Raw genomic sequence first — 20629 nt, forward strand, 5'->3', positions numbered from 1 at the left:
GTACTTCCGGGTCCAGTCGGGGGAGAGGTGGCCTCGTCGGGGACCTGTTGGAGATGACAGCTGAAGAAAGCGGATTAAACAATAAACCCCGCAGATAGCGAAGAAACCTTCTCTCGCAACACTGTGGAAGAAAAAGGGTGTGTGTGATCGCGCAACGTGACCGATGTAATGCTAAGCTAATATAGGTAATGATTAGTTGTTACTGAGACCAGGTGTCACCAAGCTAGTCGGGCACATGCACCCGCGTTGGTGTGTGTGTGCGCGCTGGTGTGTGTGTGTGGGTGTGTGCACGCACATGCGCGCGCATGTGCGTGGATACGCGTTTGTGCAACTGTGTGTGTGTGTGTGTGTTATGTCCTAATCCCTGCCCTCCCACCTGTCATGTTAGCCAAGGAGAGCTATCATGATACAGCTAGCCGGCTAATAAACCAGGTGTAAAATTCCTCTGCTCTCTATCGATTAATTTGATCTATATATCTATTATTGGTTGAGGAGTGAGCTGAAAAAAACAATAACGCTGTTATATGTTGAGTTTATGATTTGCTGGTGGAAATGGGTTCCTATTGAACAGGAAGGCAGGGTGATTAGCCATATTGGTAGCCTGGTTGCTAGTCTCGCGAGAGCTGGCTGGTTAATTGCCCTAGTTAATTGGTAAAGTGAGGGCATGACCCGTGTCACTACTCAAAGTAGCTAGATCCGGTTTTGAAATAGGTTTCACTGTTAAAGTTGGACTGTGTGGCCGGTTTGAATCAGTGTTACAGTAACAGTGATGCATTTAACTCCATGCTTATGCTGTCAATAAACATCACTATAGGTTTACTTTATGATGGGATTGTCAATAGACTGACCTGTCTTGTGGTCTTCAGGAAGTCTCCAGTGTGTTTAAAGGTTGCAGTGCTTTCCAAAGTCACTCAGTAATAACCGTGGGTTCTGATGCATGACTTCTATACTAGTTAAGTTAGGCATTCCTCAGCAGAATGGCCGTTGAGCACTTAGGCAAAGATTAGACCACACCGCAAATCCACCCAGCCATGTAATCGGCATTATATCAGAATATATATCCGACAGAAAAGCTGCAATCCACTTATTAACCAGTTATTACACACCTACTCTTACAAACAAACACTTTTAAAGTTCAGGCCAAAACAGTAACCCCTCTTTGGTCTTGCCCTGTCTGGCCTTCAGCTTGCAGGCCTATAACCCGACCACTGTCCCTCCTCTCCGTGCGTCAGGGCGCTGACCAATGGAGTCGCTGATCAGCGCGGTGGCGCCGCGCTCCCCGGCCGTCGTCAAGAGGCCCTCTGAGGTGGACTTCCGCTCGGGGGCCACACTGGAGCAGCTGTCCCTGCAGGCGTCTGAGCTGGTGCTGCTGGAGCAGGGGGACTTTGGCGACCAAACGGCCCTGGAGGTCCACACGGCCAAGGACTTCATCTTCAACATGCTAGGTAGGCACCAGGATGAGCTGCGTTGGGGACGGCTTGGTGAGGGGGGGGGGGGAGGCACACGGCGTTGAGGAGATGATAGGTATGCCGCGAATGTGTTGCTGGTTCGTGGAACGAACGTGTTAAAAATGACTCGTACGATAGTTTGATGCTCACTATTCAGTGTCTCCTTGTCAGTTTAGTCAAGAACTATTCTGTCAAGAACTATTGCTATCGTGGCAAGACGAATGCAAAGAAGCCCAGTAAGAAGTTGAAAGGCAATGTGTCATTGAATTATGAAATTAAGTGTATCGCAAGCATCAAAAATAAATCAGGTCTCAGAAGAAATTGTGAAATAGTGGATGAAATAACGGTTGATTAGTTATGATACACTAGAGAAAACTCTTCAAATTGCTCTTCCACTTTCTTTGGCAATAACAGCTTGACAGGTCTGAGAGGAGAACTGTGGCTGCAAGCCTCACAAAGCAATGATCACATCATGCCTCTGAACCATTGAACTATGAAATGGATATCTGTTTTACTATTTACATAATCAAACAGTCTTACAGATGATTTCCCATACAAGTTACTAAGGAGCAGGTTAGGCACCTTGCTCAAGTGCATAGGCTGTTCACATGGTGGGGGATCGAACCCGTTAACTTTCGACTGGGAGTCCAATGATCCTGCGCCCTCAAGTGTGTGTATATAGTGACGTGGTGCAGTGCCATAGCTGGAAGTGCCCGTCAGAGTGTGTGGGTGAACTGTAGAACTGTAGAACTCAGAATTGCTTATTTTGGTCGGGATTGGCAACCGTATTCAGAAAGTGCCGTTCAGACACATCAGAAAACATTGCACGCAAAACACACGTCTCACTGCCAAAACCACCGCCACCGCTCCATTACGACGGAAAACAAACACATGGTCTCATGAACCCATGGAGCTTGCATCAGAAACACCAGACAGCGGCTATCAGGGCTTGGCTCTGAGGCAGAGAGGAGCATGGCTCTATGAGGCCGTTCTACTAATGGCTGCTGGGTGCGCAGGGTTACAATTGACAATGAGTCAACACTACTAAATTACTAATATTGTTAATTATCAAATTATTATCTGTATCTTTTTTAGTCTACATACACACGTATACACAACGTAAGTGATTATTCAGCCTATTTTAGTAGGTCATCAGTCTCTACTAATATATATTTAGGGTATTTGTACAATGGTAGTATATTCAATACATTTTTTCTTTATCACTACATATACCATGCAGCAGTGTACCTAATACATCGACTGTTCCTGTTGCTAGACATTTTGGAAATTGAACACAATTTAAAGTGAGAACACATTCATTTATAATTGCCTGATGTGATTTGATAATGTGTTTCTAGCTTGTTTTAATATAGGCCCATTCTTTTTTTTTTAAACCCCCACTCTCTCCGGTCCAGTAGAAATTCCATTTGGGACAGTCGAGTACTTTGATGTTAATATGGAAGTCAGACATTCTGGGATGTACCATTGTAGAAAGTAGAGGAGGGGTGTACGGATTAATGCGAATGGCCTTGGTTAACCTTGCTTCACGTGTGCATATTATCCAGCTTTCTCTCAGGGCCAAGCATGCAAGTATTGAAAACAAATGATAACGAGTGAGTTGTTTTTTCGTCATAACCTTTCAGAGAGTTGGGCTTTATTGCATTTTACTGCAGTGTGTCTCTTTGCTTCACAAGGAATCTGCCTATTTTCATTCATGCACAAAGTTCCACAACACTCCATAACATGTTCCATGTGACAAAAAGTAAATACAGTACAACCCAGAAATACAAAGGCGTGTTAACATGTGGACCCAGTGCCCTCTAGTACCCGGTCGTGGTAGGGTCATGCACCCCCATACCACTTGCAGGTGAAGTGTGCATGTTTTTCCAATAGGTGGCACTCTGCACCCTCCCACCCTAAGCCTCTCTCCCTCCCACCCTCCCTCCTGCTCTCTCTCCCTCTCTAACCTCTCTCCCTAACCTCCGTCCCACCTCTTGACCTCCCCCTCTCTCTCTTCCGCAATTCAACAATTCAATACTTTTCGTCTTTCGTCTTTTCTGCACTGAAATTCCCACCCCAAATGTTCCGGGTTTGGTCCCCAATGTCGACCCGTCCTTCAACGAGACGCCTAGCCCCTACCCGTTCTCCATGTCCTGTGCTTTCTGTAATCACTGTAAGTCGCTGTGGACGAAAACATCTCTAAACTTGACTCTCTTGACTTGTTACTGTGCATGACGAAATGTATTCAATTGTTGTAATAGTCAATATCGTGCAGGGTTTACCAATTCTGTCTATAGGAGAAGTGAACTGATTTTCTTTCCATTTTCTTAACAGAAACTTTTTGAACAATAACCTCTTTGTCCTATGAAGGCAAACTGACCCCATCGCCCTGGAGACAGAGGGGCTCAACTTTGTGAAATTATGTATGCTGTTGATAGCGTCAACAATATATTTGTATCAAACAGTTCTCCAACCCCAGGGAAAATATTCTAGCCACTCAGTTTTGGGAAAAGTAGAAATGATATGAAAGCGAATTGTTTCTGCATATTATGCAGACTTTGAGCTAAGTATCCTGGTGGCGCATTGAAATGTTGAGTCCCATCTGACATTTTCATGTATTAATTATCAGAATAGAAAAATGTTATTATTTTGAATGGCATTGAAACTATATTTGATAATATGCTGTCATAGTTTATAGTGAATCTGAAGGCCAAAACATTTGTATTCACTTTATTCCCTTTTAATTATAACCAAAGTGTCTAACAATGCTGTCAATTATTAAGGGGGTGGGGGGTACATTACTTTTAGTTGTCATGATGCCTGAAGTAGAGCACACACAGCGGTCAATCCAAGGAGATCATGACCAGTGTTTGTAGGTAAAGCCGGTTACCATTGGGTGGGCAGCGATGTGGAAACACCTTCCTTCTTAACAAAAGGTGTCCTGCAGAATCTTTGGAATGAGCTTCCAAAGTTTGATCAAATCCGTTTGGATCAAATCTCGGCCACGTGATCAGGCCTTGATGTTGACCGCTGTTTCTATCAGCTAGTCATTTGATGCAAGGTGAGGCAGGTTCACAGCTCCCTCTCCTCCCACACTCCCAACCCCATACACCACAAAGAGATTCATCACGTCTTTTTTGGTACATATCAGACAGGCAGTGTTTGGTAAGGCTCAGCGCCAATCGACACACACACACACACACACACACACACACACACACACACACACACACACACACACACACACACACACACACACACACACACACACACACACACACACACACACACTTTCATACTTTCATACTTTCTCACTTTCACTTTCACACGCACACGCACGCACACACACACACACACACACACACACACACACACTAGCTTGCAGACACAATCGTGGTACAGTAGATGTTGATGCTCCGGTAGTGATGGCAGATATATAGTGTTATTTAGTAGTTGTTTTAGTAGTGTTAGTCTTCTTTATGTGTGTGTGTGTGTGTGTGTGTGTGTGTGTGTGTGTGTGTGTGTGCGCGCATGTGTGTTTAGTATGCAAGTCAGTTCTACTGTTGGATAAGACGGAATAAACAGCAAATGGTTCTATCAATGGCAAAGCTATTATTTTCCACTCAACATTCTGACTGGTAGCAGCGCATGAGGATTTATTACAGTCAATGAACCCTACTCCTGCTCTTTCTCCATCTCCCTTCTTCACCTCCATCTCTCCCTCCATCCCCTCTGGCAAAATGTGACTGATGGACTTGGGGTTCTACTTTTTAATTTGTCCCCGTCCTCCAACATATTACAATACTGATGGGGACAGAGGAGCTCTTCATACCATGCATACGGCCGCCTTTAGAATAAGTATTGATCTATTATTGATGCGTGTAAAAAAAGCCCGTGCAGGGTTTGAGTTAATTCAGTTTGATCATTCGATCGCCCACAAGACAGTGTGGTCGTCTCTCTTTCAACTGAAGAGGTCTCGATCAGAGCAGAAACAGTCACAAAATAAATTAATGCTTTACCCCGAATGTATGCTTTTTTTTTTTTTTCCTCCTTTGTGACTTCAAACTATAGTGTTTCCCTATTTCTTTCTCTTGCGTTTGCATTTGAAGACGAGAATGAGATCCACTTTATGAATCCCAGATGGGAAATTCGGGCGTCACAGCAGTAGAAGTGCAGGACATTATTTATCCATTCTTCTCTCCATCTTCTCTCCTTTCCCTCTCCCCACCCTCTCCTTTCCCTACCCTACCCTCCCCTCCCCCCCTCCTCGTCTCCTCTCCTCTCTTCTTTCTCTCTCTATCAAGGCCATGAATAGCCTGTTTGTTGTAGATGTGATTCACTCTGTCCGTCCGCGGATGGTGTTTCATGGGCTAAAGGATGTGCTGGAGACCACCAGAGAACCGCACCACCTCCCTCCTCCCCCCTGTGGCCTTGTTAGGTCTGCCGGACCCTCGCTGGTGGTTCATTATACCGTTGAGTGTGAGTGTGTGCCTGTGCTTGCACATGTGCTTTGAAAGATTTTTTTTGCCACCCTTCTGTAGAGTTTGGAGTTGCACTGGGGCCTTACACTGTCGGAGAACTGAGGGGAAAAATAAAGACACACATATACAGTCTTGGGCACACAAACACAAACAAACAAACAAAACCAGGCCATTTGTATCCAATCCGACCGAGCCAATCTGAGAGCCTTTATTTACCCTGTTTAAGTACATATTATTTGTTGCTGTGGCGCTTGCTGAGTTAACGTATACATGTGTGAGGAAAGCACGGAGAACATGCCCGTGACCTCCCGGTGTCACTGCCCGCCACTCGGGTCTGACGCCACCCGCTAGGCCTCAGCCGACACAGCAGGGAGGCGCACAGACACGCGTCGGCATATTGGAGCCAGCCCATCCAGCCCTCGCCCTCCGTTCCTCCTCGTCTGCCTACTCTTCCTCATCCTCCTCCTCCTCTTCTCCTGCGTCCTGCTGTGCGCCTCATGGGGTATTGTGTGTTTGCTGCATCCCCTTCGAATCCCCTGTGTGTGTGTGTGTGTGTGTGTGTGTGTGTGTGTGGAGGTGTGTGTGTGTGTGTGTGTGTGTGTGTGTGTGTGGGTGGAGGTGTTTGTTTGTTTGTGAATATTCATACCTTCGTGGGTGTTATATTGTGGTGTTTCTCTGCCTCCTTGACAGTGGACTGACCCGTGCAAACAGAAAACAATAAACAACCCCTAGCCGATTGGATTATACTTGATACTACTTAATAACATCCCCCCAGGTGTTATCTTACCGTTCTACGTTTGGGTAAAACACAAACATGCATCATATTTGTATTCAAGGTATGTTTATTGCAAAGTGAGTTCAACTGAAGGGGAGATATTATGTAAATAGGGTTTTTGAAGTGCAAAGGAAATGCACTGGATAATAGCCCCCCACCGATGTCAGGACCGCAGAGTCGGTCGAGACTATCATGTTCAGAGTTCACCTCTAGTCACTCCCTCGCACCCCTCCTACTTAGTGCGATCACACCAAGCCACACCCAGTAAATCAGTTGAACTATTTATTCTATGTACACACACACAATACAATAATGACGATAAGGAGTTACTCATTATTTGTTAACTCAGCTTCTCTGTAGTGGACCCGTGAACAAAGTAGCTGTCCTTTTCTCTGCATGCACATATGGATACGCACAAAGCATATCACAAGACTACTATATTTGGTTATTTGTTGGATTAAATCTGCGTTGGTCATGTATTATCCATACATTCTGTGGTATTCCCGTTAACTTCTTTGCTTAATCAATCAACACACTCACTCGCGCACTGATTCCAGAGCGTGTGTTGATTGACTGATTCCAGAGCGTGTGTTGATTGACTGATTCCAGAGAGTGTGTTGATTGACTGATTCCAGTGAGAGAGTGTTGATTGACTGATTCCAGTGAGAGTGTGTTGATTGACTGATTCCAGAGTGTGTTGATTGACTGATTCCAGAGTGTGTTGATTGACTGATTCCAGAGAGTGTTGATTGACTGATTCCAGAGTGTGTTGATTGACTGATTCCAGAGAGTGTGTTGATTGACTGATTCCAGAGAGTGTGTTGATTGACTGACTCCAGAGAGTGTGTTGATTGACTGATTCCAGTGAGAGTGTGTTGATTGACTGATTCCAGAGAGAGTGTGTTGATTGACTGATTCCAGAGAGTGTGTTGATTGACTGATTCCAGTGAGAGTGTGTTGATTGACTGATTCCAGAGAGAGTGTGTTGATTGACTGATTCCAGAGAGTGTGTTGATTGACTGATTCCAGAGAGTGTGTTGATTGACTGATTCCAGAGAGAGTGTGTTGATTGACTGATTCCAGAGAGAGTGTGTTGATTGACTGATTCCAGAGAGAGTGTGTTGATTGACTGATTCCAGAGAGTGTGTTGATTGACTGATTCCAGAGAGTGTGTTGATTGACTGATTCCAGAGAGTGTGTTGATTGACTGATTCCAGAGAGTGTTGATTGACTGATTCCAGAGAGTGTGTTGATTGACTGACTCCATTAAAAATGAATCCCGAGGATCCCTTCTCCTTTGTTAAAGTGATGTTTCATTTATTCAACATTCATTTACCTCTTAACTTATTAACAAACGGTGTGGCTTCACTCATAACTAGTCCAAACTAAACTCCATAGTGATGTGTATTTACACGTTGTTGCGTCTTTTCTTAAAACAAACTCCAATATAACGCAGAGCTTATGTCACGCAAACTAAGATCATTTTATAATCGGTACACAATGATTATCATAAGAAAAGTAACATTAATATAGGAAACAAGCAACACATGTCACCAACAGCATCATGTTGTATATTTAATTTGTTCAGGCAGAAAGTGAGGAACATCTGATCATGATGTCTTGTCTTCAAAGTCATTGGTAGAACTGTAATGGTAATGTTTAGTTCCCAAACGTACCTGAAATAGCGTTGTTGGTCTAGTGTTTCATGTGCACAATGTTATACCACACATGTAATAAGATTGAAATAGTAGGTATAGTTTGAAATTAATGCTATCCTACCACGGCTAGTGGCTAGCGAGGCAAACCCGGGCTCCACACCCGTGACAGCGATGACCCCCGCGATGACCCCGCTGAAATGACAAACTCACACCAACACATCCCTTCAAAATAAGGCTCTCAAATATAACACAGAACTTTCAACTAGGCCTGTCACGATAACACATTTTGCTGGGCGATAAATTGTCCCAGAAATTATTGCGATAAGCGATATTAATAATATCGCTTATTAATAATATTGCAGTTTTGAGACTATTTTCAACTAATATAATGATAATGGCATAATAATGCAAGTACAACCTTTCAAAGATCAATAAACTGTTATTTCTAAAGAATATTGAACACTGGAACTGGCAGACATTTTAAATATCCAAAATAAATAAACAAAACAACCAAAAACAATAAATAAAATTGAAATAAAACTACATGAAGCGAACTACAACTGTCAGTGACCTGTCACCATTTGAACTGTCCTGTTTGTACTTTGTTTGTCGACTAAACGCCCCAGTGACTGTGCACTGTCGGGAAGAAGGAGACGTCCCGTGATCTGTTGTATTATTTTTCCGCAGCAGGGAAAACTGCATCTGATGATGATGCTTTAGGTGCAGATGCATGTTTGTTGTATTGGAGCGTTTAGTTTCTACCATTTTACAACAAATGCGATATACCGAGGTATACACAGGTGAAGTGGTTCACCGCCGTCACTCGGTTTGAACCCCGAGTGCTCCCACACGGCAGCTGTCACGTTGGGCTTTGAAACCAATTCCATCTTTGTTTTTCCTTTTTTGTTTCATTCCTCCAATTCTCAACTAGCGTTTTCTCTGCTTGCTGCTCCTCACGGGGCTCTCTCATGCTGCACTCTGGCGGAGAATGTGTAGGAAGACGGGCGTATAGCCGGGCTCCGCCTCCCCACACAGAGACCATGCGGCCGACCAGTGACTGACACGACTCGAGGGTTAACCCCTCGTTACGCCAAGGAAGCCAGAGCGGTCTGTCTTGACCGACGCTCCGGAGTGAAAACTCTTGTCCTCCAGTCTCTTTGATAGAGAGAGAGACACGAGAGAAGAAAAGAAAAAAAAAAAGCTTATTTATCGCGGACGGCAAAATGATCGTCTCGTTTGAATTTATCGTGCGATTAATTGATTCATGGCTTATCGCGACAGGCCTACTTTCAACCCCACGCTCACGCATCACACGCAGCGGCGCGAGACATCGATCCAACAGGATTAGACCGGAGCGTGTCCGTGTCCGCCTCCTTTTGTGGAGGTCTATTTCAAGCTAATCTCACCGCCTCGACGCGCGGCCCGGGAACGCCACGCGGGCGGCAGCAGCAGTTCACCTCTCCGCCGCCGCCGCCGCCTCCGGGGGAGTCTGGTCCTGATGTTAGCCGGAGTGGGGTGTTGGCGAGGGGTGCTCGTCAGAGCAGCATCACCGCTAACATCGGGGCGTTTTACATCCACGTGTTTTATGACCACGGCAGAACCTTACAGGAGCTCATCTTCCTCAAGGACACCTAATAGGTACGCTGAGGGACCTGAGGGGATCGAACCCGCTACCTTTTGCCGGGAGTCGAACCCCCACATCACTATCACTAATCACCAGTCCTTTTTTCTTTCTTTTTTTAATCAACTGCATGTTCAGGATTATCAGGAGTGGAAATGGAACAAAAAGGGGAAATAAAAAAACTTGGTTGGTTGGTTTAACGCAAGACGATGTGGACGAGATGGCCCCAGAGCGAGGCCCCTGACCCTTTGTGCTTCGAGAAAGAGCATTTCATGGAACACAACATACTTTTTTATTTATTTTTTTCTGCGGGAAAAATTGCTGCCAAATGTTGGAAGTGCCTCGGTAAGTCTCCCACATGGCCCCGTCTTAGTGCTCTGTAGCGGGGACATGCAGGGACTCCCCCCTCCCCCGGGATACTGACTCCACAAAATGAAAGCTGCCCCCCAACACACACACACACACGCACACACACACACTCCATCCTTGGTGCAATAGACCTCTGAAGTACGTCCGCGGCTCTTCTGATGAAATCCCGTTTTCTGGAGCTTTCCGTGGCTATATTTAGGACGGCATCCCAAACAAACGTACACCGATAAATAGCTGAACTTACGGAGGACGAAAAAGCAAATCAACGTGTGTCTATTGCTGCACTGCTCGATGGCTGCAGGGAGGCAGTGAGTGTTAGAAGTGGGTAGGATTTTGAAGTTAAACCCTAAAACCCTGAACCCTATTTTTACTAGTCCCAAGGAAGACATTATCCAACCCCTGGCCAGCAACAGGTTACAAATAGTCCGATGCTGGTTATGGTGGTTATATTTCAGATGTGCACATACTTTTTGTTCTTGCCTGTGATTCTCAGCCTGCATGTATTAAGCGCAGAAACTTTCTGGTCTGCTTGTCACTCAAAAGTGTTTTTTTATGCGGAAATAAGTTCTCTCTATTTGAAATCACCATTCAAGAGACATTTCTTATAGGATTATGAGATTAAACTGTGAAACCTGTGTGTGTGTGTGTGTGTGTGTGTGTGTGTGTGTGTGTGTGTGTGTGTGTGTGTGTGTGTGTGTGTGTGTGTGTGTGTGTGTGTGTGTGTGTGTGTGTGTGTGTGTGTGTGTGTGTGTGTGTGTGTGTGTCCGCCCCCACCCCCGTTTTTCTTACATGTGCACAAGAGTACTGGCAGGGGTTTTAAGTGCACAGTGGGGAAACTAGTGACTTGAAGTGCTTGATTAAGCCGAACCACCACCACCATCCAACCACAGATTGGCTTGTGTTGGAACGGCCTCAAACACAGCAAACCGAACACAGCAGCAGCAGCCTCATAAATTGACACACTTGACTTCCATCCCACCCCCTCCCTCCTTATCTAAACACTTTCCCCTCTGAAGGCGCCATTGCAGAGATAACACTCTCTTTTAAGCAGCGCCCTCTCCCCTCCTCACTCCCATCCTCTCCCTCCTTTTCCTTATGTGTGCTCTTCCTCCTCTCCTCCACATCCGTCATCCTATTCCCTCTCACTCGTTTTATTAACCCGATTCATGAGCGTTGGAGATTAGACAAATGGGGAAATCACCAGGCAGGGGGTGAACAGTATCGCAGAGCCCAAAGCTCACTAATATCATCTCTATCTGTCTCTCTTTCATCTCTTTTGCTCTTACTGTCTCTCACTCTTTTCCCTTCAGTCTATTTAAATAATACAATTAAATTATCCAAAAATACAAATCTCTCTCTCTCTCTCTCTCTCTCTCTCTCTCTCTCTCTCTCTCTCTCTCTCTCTCTCTCTCTCTCTCTCTGCTTTGGTAATCCATCACATCTCCAGGTTTCATCATAATTTGGGCCTCTAAATTCCCATCTGCACTGGTGTTTTCACAATTTTTTTTACAATGTTTGGTGCTGTTTACTTCCATAAGCTATGTGCTGACAGAAATACACTCAAAACAACGTAAATATTGGGAAGTACGTGTAAGTGGGTCAACGAAGGATACAGGGCTTTGAAAATGTAATTAAAAACAAATTTAATGTTGACGACAATGATTCCTATGCAACCCATATTGATATATGATTTTATAATATACCTTAGATTGTCTTGCCTAGACATTAAACTGCAAAATATAAATGTATAGTTTGTCTTTAACGCAAAAGGTTTTAAATGAGTATTGTGCACTGCATTACTGATGAGATAACACACACACACACACACGCAGAAAGTTGAGCCAAACATCTGTTCTGGGCACAGGATATCCTTGAGTTATGTTTCATCCCTTGTGGGTAGAGACAGAGGACCTTGGACCCATCCCTTGTCGGCAGGGGGTCCTGATTCGTTAAATGATGTGACGTCACTGATATAAGAAGATAAGAAGCATAAGAGGGATAAGCATAAGAAGGCATTTAAAGTGTCAGCCATGTGATTGTGCCCTTTGGAAGTGTCCCTTGTTATAGCCAGGGTTCAACCAGTGATGGTGCTGTTGTCAAGGTTTTGTCGATCAGGGCAGCTCTTTGGAAATAAGTCAAATGGCATCAGACGTGTGTCACGCTTTTTCCCATATGTACGAGTTTCCAACTCAAACTCTTTGCTGAGGAAACGAGCTAACCAGGTCACAAAGTACACACTTCATCTCCCTGTGTTTTTAAGACATCCAAATCCCAAAGACCCCGCTTCCCCCTCACCCCGATATCTGTCTCGGAAAGAGCGGTTTCCACTTCACTGACTCGCTGACTTCACGGCGTTTCCCCTGCTGAACGCCACTGTCTTGTCTGACGTTAAGTAGAAAGAAGATCAGTCATCCTCACTCTGCGGGGTTCCTCCGTGGGTTCTGGGAGGGGGGGAACGTGTCCCCTGCAAGAACAGATGCGATCCCACTCGGTGATTGAAGACAGAGGCCTGTCTGCAGTCATGTTCGCCGGTGGCTTGGCTGTGAGTAACGGTTGGGGGAGGATAATGCATGCAGCGGTGCTTTGAGTTCAGCCTCCTATTGGCTTGGTGTGTTGAGCGTTTAGTTGAAAAGAGGCCAAAATAGAGGACGGATGGTTGCACTACTTCAAGGCAATTTTTAATCAATTAGAGTGGAAAGGGGTGACAAGTCTGACTTTGCGCCAATGATTCACTTTTGTGTGTACACAGCCACACACACCCACACACACACATTTTCTTTTTTGGCACAACCGTGGTAGCTACAATATTGGTAGATAATAGTCTTTCTGTGCCAGGGTGAAATAAAAAGATGTTTCCTTTATTTCATTCCCTTGAATGATACACTACATTCATTCGCTTGTCATATATTTCCTTTAATCATCGTGTCAAATGTTCATGGTGGTTCATGTATTTAGTACATCAGCTCTTCCTCCAGTCAAACACGGCATTCACAGATTCACCTTCTTTCACTTTCGCTATCTCTTGCTTCACAAAATGACATGGCTAAATCCACCCACCCCTATATATATATATATATATATATATGTATGTATGTATGTATGTATACACACACACAACATAGCCATCAGCTCTCTCACAGACATTCCCTTACTCCTGCTAACGGCTACGGGAGCTTATTCAGAGGAGAGGCTGATTCTGGTCGTTGGCCAGCAGTGTGTCTCTTAAACTGGCGACATACAATCTACTGGTGAGCAACAACAAGGGTCCCACGGGATTCCCAATGGCCACAAGTGTACAACAACAGCTAAATAGCCGTACAAAGGATTCGAGGGCTCGGGGGCTCTCCTCTTCTGAACAGTTTCTAGAACGGGGGCGTTGTGCAGAGACCTCTATTTTCTCTATTTACTCAGGAGAGATTAAAGCTTAGGCTGACATGGTTGCGGTATGTGTGGAAAATAAGTGTCAGTGGTTCCAATTTATTTTTTTCTTTTTCAACCATCTCCAAGTTTTCCTTGTGATTTAGTGTCTCCCTGTGGCTCGCTCTAAAAGTGGTTACCCCCCCCAAGTCAACTAATGAAGAAGGTGTTTCAGCTTTTCCTGGCCTACTTTTAATGCCAAATGGTCATAGAAGAACCGGTTAAATGTCTTCCTTACATTGGCTGTAAGTGGTCTCGCAACTGGGACCTTTTGAACATCAGACTAACCCAGGCCAGTTTGATCCATAACATATTCACACAGCTTACTGTTTACTTCTCCGGGATTTTACTCTCTTAAAGTCACTGTTTCTGATCCCCACTGTGTGTAGTGGGGACTAAAGTGCGATTTATAGTTGCCATTTATGAAGTGGCAGTGCACCAATGGCCAGGAAATGTTTAATTTGAGGCAAATTCTAACCTGATTGGTTAGAATATGTGATGTCACTTAGCATAAGAAGGCATTTAAAGTGTCACCCACTGGAAATAAGTCTGATGACATCCGACATGTGTCGTACTTCTTCCCGTATGTACGAGTTTCCAACTCAAACTCTTCGCTGAGGAAACGAGCTAACCAGGTCAAAAAGTACACACTTCATCTCCCTGTGTTTTTAAGACATCCAAATCCCAAAGACCCCGCTCCCCCGCTCCCCTCGCCCCGATATCTGTCTCGGAGAGCAATTTCCACTCAAACTCCTAAAAGGAGCTTCAATATAATTTTATTTGCCACGCCCCTTTATCACCGGTACAGTCTCAAAGGGCTTAACAGGCCCTACATTTATGACACCCCCCTGACCCCTAGCCCCCCTAACCCCAGAGGATGAAAAAAAACTCCCTTAATGCGCAAGGAAGAGGTCTTGAGGAGGAACGCAGAGTGGGGGATCCCTCCTTCCAGGGATGGTCAGGAGTGCAATGGGTGCCATCATTTACATCCGTCCATCCATCCATCCATCCATCCATCCATCCATCCATCCATCCATCCATCCATCCATCCATCCATCCATCCATCCATCCATCCATCCATCCATCCATCCATGCATGCAAAAGGAGGTGCCTAACAGGGACGCCCTCTCTCCCCCCCTCAGGTCTGGTCCAGAAGGTGGACCAGCGCCTCCCGGTGGCCAACGAGTACCTGCTGCTGTCGGGCGGCGCCCGCGAGGGCGTGCTGGACCTGAACCCCGAGGACCTGGGCGACTACGCCAAGGGCGCCGACTTTGACCTGGACTTCACCCTGCTGGTGCCGGCGCTGAAGCTCCACGACCGCAACCAGCCGGTGACGCTGGACATGCGGCGCTCGCCACCCTGCCACTCGTGGCTCAGCCTGAGGCTGTGCGACTCGGCCACGCTGGCCCGCTGGAGCGTCTGCTGCCAGGAGGAGAACCTGCTGCACCCGGCTGAGGACGAGGACGGCTACGAGGAGGAGCTGGGTAGGACAGTGCTTCTTTAGGGTTAATGATTGCATTTGGGGGTACTGCTAGAATATTAGGGTTACCTGTAGTGATTGACCGATGTATCTGTTGGCCAATATTATCGGCCGATATTTGCGGTTTTTTTTTACGTGTATCGGTATCTGCCGTTTTTATTTATTTTATTTTTTTCTTCCCGGCATGATATACAGACAATAAATTCAGTTCAATAAATGTTCCACTTTTAATTTGAGACTTAGAACATTTGTTATCATCATTGTTTCATTTTTATGATGCAAATTGAGGGTGCAAAAGCAGTGTCGGCTTAGCCTGGAAATCCAGACCCACATCTAGAAAGCTGTAGGTAATGGAGGTAATGTAAGTAATAGAGGTAATGTAGGTAATGTAGGTAATAGAGGTAATGTAGGTAATAGAGGTAATGTAGGTAATAGAGTAATGAAAATGGCCCTACTCGAGGGGCGGCACCAAGAATCCATTTGAAAATATCACTGCACGCAATTGAGTAACACTACGAGCAATTAGATGAATACAAGGGGTGACGTATCCAGACCAGATAGATAGATACTTTTATTGACCAGCGGAGCTAACTAATAGATAAGAATCTTGCCGTATCCGGTCAGTAAAACAGCAACGCTTTTGGCCCGCCTATATCAGATACACCGATGTGATTGGTTAATGTTCTGGAGCAGGGCAATCGGGGAGTGAGTATATCGCTCGTTCCCAGAGTGACTCGCTGAGCAAATTCAAATTGTGCTCTCATGAGAACTCCATTTCCAGGGTAGTATCGGCTCCAAATATCGGCTCAAGAAAATCGGTATCGGCGTATCGGTCATCGGCTAAGGCTGATGGAAAAATATTGGTATCGTATCGGCCCTAAATTCCATATCGGTCGATCCCTAGTTACATGCCTGTATGATAAAAATCCCCCTTATTATTCTCACACTGTTCATTTCTGCAAAACCAATTTCAGCGTCTTTCAAAAACGTTCAGTTTTTTATCATATTGCTTTGAGGCCCCCCCCGTTAGTGTAGGGCTGCAACTAACGACTATTTTAATAGTCGATTAGTCACCGACTATTGAAACGATTAGTCGACTAATCGGATAATTATTAAATTTTTCTTAAATTTAGCATGAGGTTGCTTTAATTATGTGGCAAATGATAATAAACACAAGAAAGTTGGGTACTTCAATGAAAAATGCATCTTTTATTCAATATATATATATAATGGAGTTAATATATATATTAACTGAATTACTCTATAATAAAAGTAACTAGTTACCAGGGAAAATAATTATTTGCGTTACTATAAAAAAAAAAAGTAGCTTTGTAGATGCGTATGTCGTTGTGGGATGCTTCATTAAATTAGAGTTGCTTACAACGGATGTCGTCAAAGTCTTTGCTCCTGGACATAATGTTCACTTTACATGCACATTCTTGCCTTTGACCTCAACGAATTTGAAGTAGTGCTTATATCTCCACCTTGAAAATGCCAACTTTTCATCGGATTGCTCCGGACTCGCCATTTCTACTGCTTTATCGAATCTGTTTGGTGTTTGTGTGTGCGTGTGGCATGCGTATCCTGGCTTGTGTGTAAAAACACTGGCTCCGATTGGCTACCATGAAACACGACTCTGCCTTAGCCAATCATAATCACTTATCTCTTTGTTAAACCCTGTCTCCTCACTAGCAGTTTGTGTGTGCAGCCAGGGGTGCGTTCGGATTACACAGTTTATTCAATCAATTCATAGTAACGCACCGCACCGCATTTAACTGTCAGTAACAGTAACAGAGTTGTAACAACGGAAAAATTAATTAGTTAGATTACCCTGTTACTGAAAAAATAACGCCGTTACCTAACGCCGTTATTTTAAACAGCGTTATTACAAACACTGCTCGGATGAGGCGCTGGGATGGATTTAAGCACACGGTTTCCACACCGCGGGCGCGGTTATCCACCGAGATAATAATTTTATTTGAAAAACAAAACGTATTGGCTTGAATGTTACTTGAATCTTACCGAGGCGAGTCAGACTCCGTTTCGATCAACTGTCCGACATGTTTTCTCTTTAAATGTTCATGCATCACCGAGGTGCTGCCGTATACGCAAGGTCTGCTTTGCAAACCTTGCAAGTAATCTTTTTATTCACCGTATCCAGGCTAAAATGCTCCCAAACTTTAGAAGTTTTGGTATGTGTAGCTGCTGTGTAGGACGCCGCCATTTCTGCATACGTTACCGCTCGGCAGAGACGCTATTGCGCATGTGCGACTCTCTGCAGAGATTGTAATGAAGTGAGATGCCTCACTCCGTTGGAAAAACACGTCTGGCGACAATTGTCGACAATGGAATTCATTGTCGACTATTGCTATTATTGATTTTTGTCAGTATTGGTTATCAGATTTTTTACAGTGAGCATATTGTAGAAGCAGGTGGAACAGTATAATAAAATGGGTTGAACAATGCTGGTATACAGTAGTAGGAGTAAATGGGGGGCAACATGAAGTCCTTTTAGCGTGTGCACTGCTGACAGTCTGTGGTTTCCTTTTTTGTGAATGTCTGTTGTGTGGTGTTCAAAGGTGAGCTTATTGTCAATTATGAATCCAAGGTATTTGAAGCGGTCTACTGGCTCTACGGTTTCGTTGCTGTTGATGATGGGGTGGTAGGGTTGTGGAGAGCTGGAAACCATTTATTTTGTTTACTGACATTGAGTTTGAGATGTTTTTTTCCACACCACTGAATGAAGTGGGAGACTGTGTTGAGGTATTCTTGGGTTGAGTGAGTGTCTGTGAGGAGGTCAAGAATAGCTGTGGCGTCTGCATATTTGGGGAGTAAGGTGTTGGGTGAGGGGCTGGTACAGTCATTTGAGTATAGGAAGGGGCATATAACACAACCCTGCGGGGCTCCTGTGTTGGAGGTGGGTGCAGGTGTGGTTGTTGTGCTTACCCGGACGATCTGTTGTCTGTTGGTGAGGAAGTTGTGGAAGAGATGGATCAGGCAGGGGGGGGCGTTGAGGTGGAGCAGTTTCTGGATCATTAGGTGTCTCTTGATGGTGTTAAATGCCGAACTGAAATCAGCAAACAGGATCCTGGCAGTTGTGCCGGGGGAATCCAGGTGTTGAAGGAGGAGGTGCATGCAGGCCACAGCGTCTTCAGCACCTCCCCTGGCCTGGTAGGCGAATTGGAGGGGATCCAGGCGTTAGCGGATGTGTGGCAGGATGGTGTGTAGCAGTGGGTACTCCAGGCACTTCATCAGGATGGATGTGAGGGCGATGGGGCGGTAGTGATTGGGTTCTTTGGGTCGTGGTTTCTTGGATACTGGGATTATCGTGGCTGTTTTCCAGGGGGTGGGGATTTTACATTGATGGTAGACTTCGCAGAAGAGTTGATGGATTATTGCAGAAAGTTCAGTGGCACAGGTCTTAAGCACGCTTGCTGGGATCTCGTCAGGCCCTGGAGCCTTGCCTAGCTTGCGTCTCCTCAGTTGCCGCTTGACATCATCCTCTGAGAAGGGGGCTAGGTCGTTTGGGTCCAGCAGGGTTAGTGCGTCCAGCTGTCTGACACTCCTCTGAGTGGTCATCTGTGTCGAACCGGTTGAAGAAGATGTTCAACTGATGTAGGGCTGCAACAACGAATCGATAAAATTGATTACTAAAAGCGTTGGCAACAAATTTAGTCATCGATTCGTTGAGTCGCGTGATTATTAATACGTCACTCGTAGGCGCGGAACTGTTTACAGAAGCCGACGCCGACAGGTCCATGCTTCATGCGCGCCCACAGCGAGCCTTCCGCACGCTGTAGTGTGAGCGACCACTTAGGGCTGTGCAATTAATCAAATTTTGATCACAATTTCGATTCTTGGGTCAAACGATCTCCAAATTAATGATTGATTGATTGATTGATTGATTGAATTTATTTATTTAAAACAGGGACAGTGCACAAAAAAAAAAACATTAATCTTGTAAAACAAGAAGAGATGCTTTGAGCCAGGTTATAGCAACAATTGCTAATTTCCGCCTGTAGTCCCTGGGCAGGTAAAGTGCTAAACAGATACAATATTAAGATTAATTGAAATAAGACATAATAACCATAATATTTAAAAAATTGACAGAATGTACTAATAAAATAAAAGCACGGAAACAGGAGCGCCAAATCATAAAGTGCACAATAGAGACCAACAACACATACACTCTCTCTCACTCTCATCACACATTCAAACACATACACATACAATACACAGATAACAATCATACTCATCCTCAACCACACTCATAGCCAGACACATACACACACTCACATAATACTCAACAATGTGTGCAAACTTGCTTACTTAGTAACCAGCGCTTTGACAAGCATGAGAATGTGTGAGGATTTGTACATAGAATAAGTTCTGTGGGAAGGACATTCCACTGACCCATGGCCACACATGAAAAAGAAGAGCTGCCAAACTGAGTTCTACGTTGAGGAATACTACACTCACCCCTCGTAGCAGATCTAGTTAGACGTACTGTGTTTTCAGAGCAGAGTGTCACAAACTTTTTCAGAGGGGGGGCATAAGCATTATGAATAATTTTGTGAAGTAGACAAACATTTGAGTGTATAATCAAGTTTTCAAAGCTCAAAATATCATATTTGGCAAGTACATGGCAATGATGGTAATGCCGTGGTTTTTTGGCATGGATCTTAAGACTACTTTTGTACAATAACTCTAGTGGTTTTGTAACTGTTTTACATGCCTGAGACCAGGATGTAACACAGTACAAAAAATGGGGCTTAATCATTGCATTTAAATATGTACTTGATGCCTCAAGGGTGAGAGAATTTCTTATGTATCTGAAATTAGCTAAATTATATTTCAACGTGTTACTCAGCTTTTTGACATGCCCTTTAAAACTAAGTGTTGAATCTAACGTTACCCCCAGGTATTTAAATTGTTCTACGTGTTTTATTTTTTGCCCATTTACTACAATATCAGGGTAACTTTTAAGTTTACACCTATTTGTAAAGAGCATGGTCACAGTTTTTTCCACATTTAACGTGAGGCATGAGTTGTATAACCAATCACTAACCTTGTTCATTGCCTTTGTTAATTTCACAGCCACCTCTGTTACATTTTTCCCATGAGTATACAATACAGTATCATCGGCATACATTATAGTGTTAACATCCTGACAGACAGAAGGCAAGTCATTAATGTATAAACAAAACAGCAGCGGCCCTAAAATTGACCCTTGTGGGACTCCCAGTGTGGATGCTAGAAATGGAGATAGTGTACCATTCACTCGTACACACTGGTGTCGACCACTTAGGTAAGATTTCACCCAGTTATGTACATTGATAGAAAGTTCATAATTTTTTAATTTATGTAACAGCACCTCGTG

General features: G+C 44.5%; 1 protein-coding gene across 3 annotated transcripts in view; it reads left to right on the top strand.

Annotated features, from left to right (window-relative positions):
• Positions 1-20629, top strand: part of tmem102 (transmembrane protein 102) — a 36014-nt gene continuing 15385 nt past the window's right edge. Inside the window, exons 1-3 of one of the 3 annotated variants that reach the window (XM_084487044.1) lie at positions 1-137; positions 1233-1445; positions 14912-15253. In XM_084487044.1, the coding sequence (XP_084343170.1) occupies positions 1244-1445; positions 14912-15253 (544 nt within the window). In that variant the 5' untranslated portion in view covers positions 1-137; positions 1233-1243. Of the gene's footprint in view, positions 186-1185; positions 1446-14911; positions 15254-20629 lie in introns of all 3 variants that reach the window. The other 2 variants (XM_084487046.1, XM_084487045.1) reach the window with 2 other exon arrangements.

Source organism: Micromesistius poutassou (genome assembly GCF_964030765.1).
Source record: "Micromesistius poutassou genome assembly, chromosome: 23".
Classification (NCBI taxonomy): domain Eukaryota; kingdom Metazoa; phylum Chordata; class Actinopteri; order Gadiformes; family Gadidae; genus Micromesistius; species Micromesistius poutassou.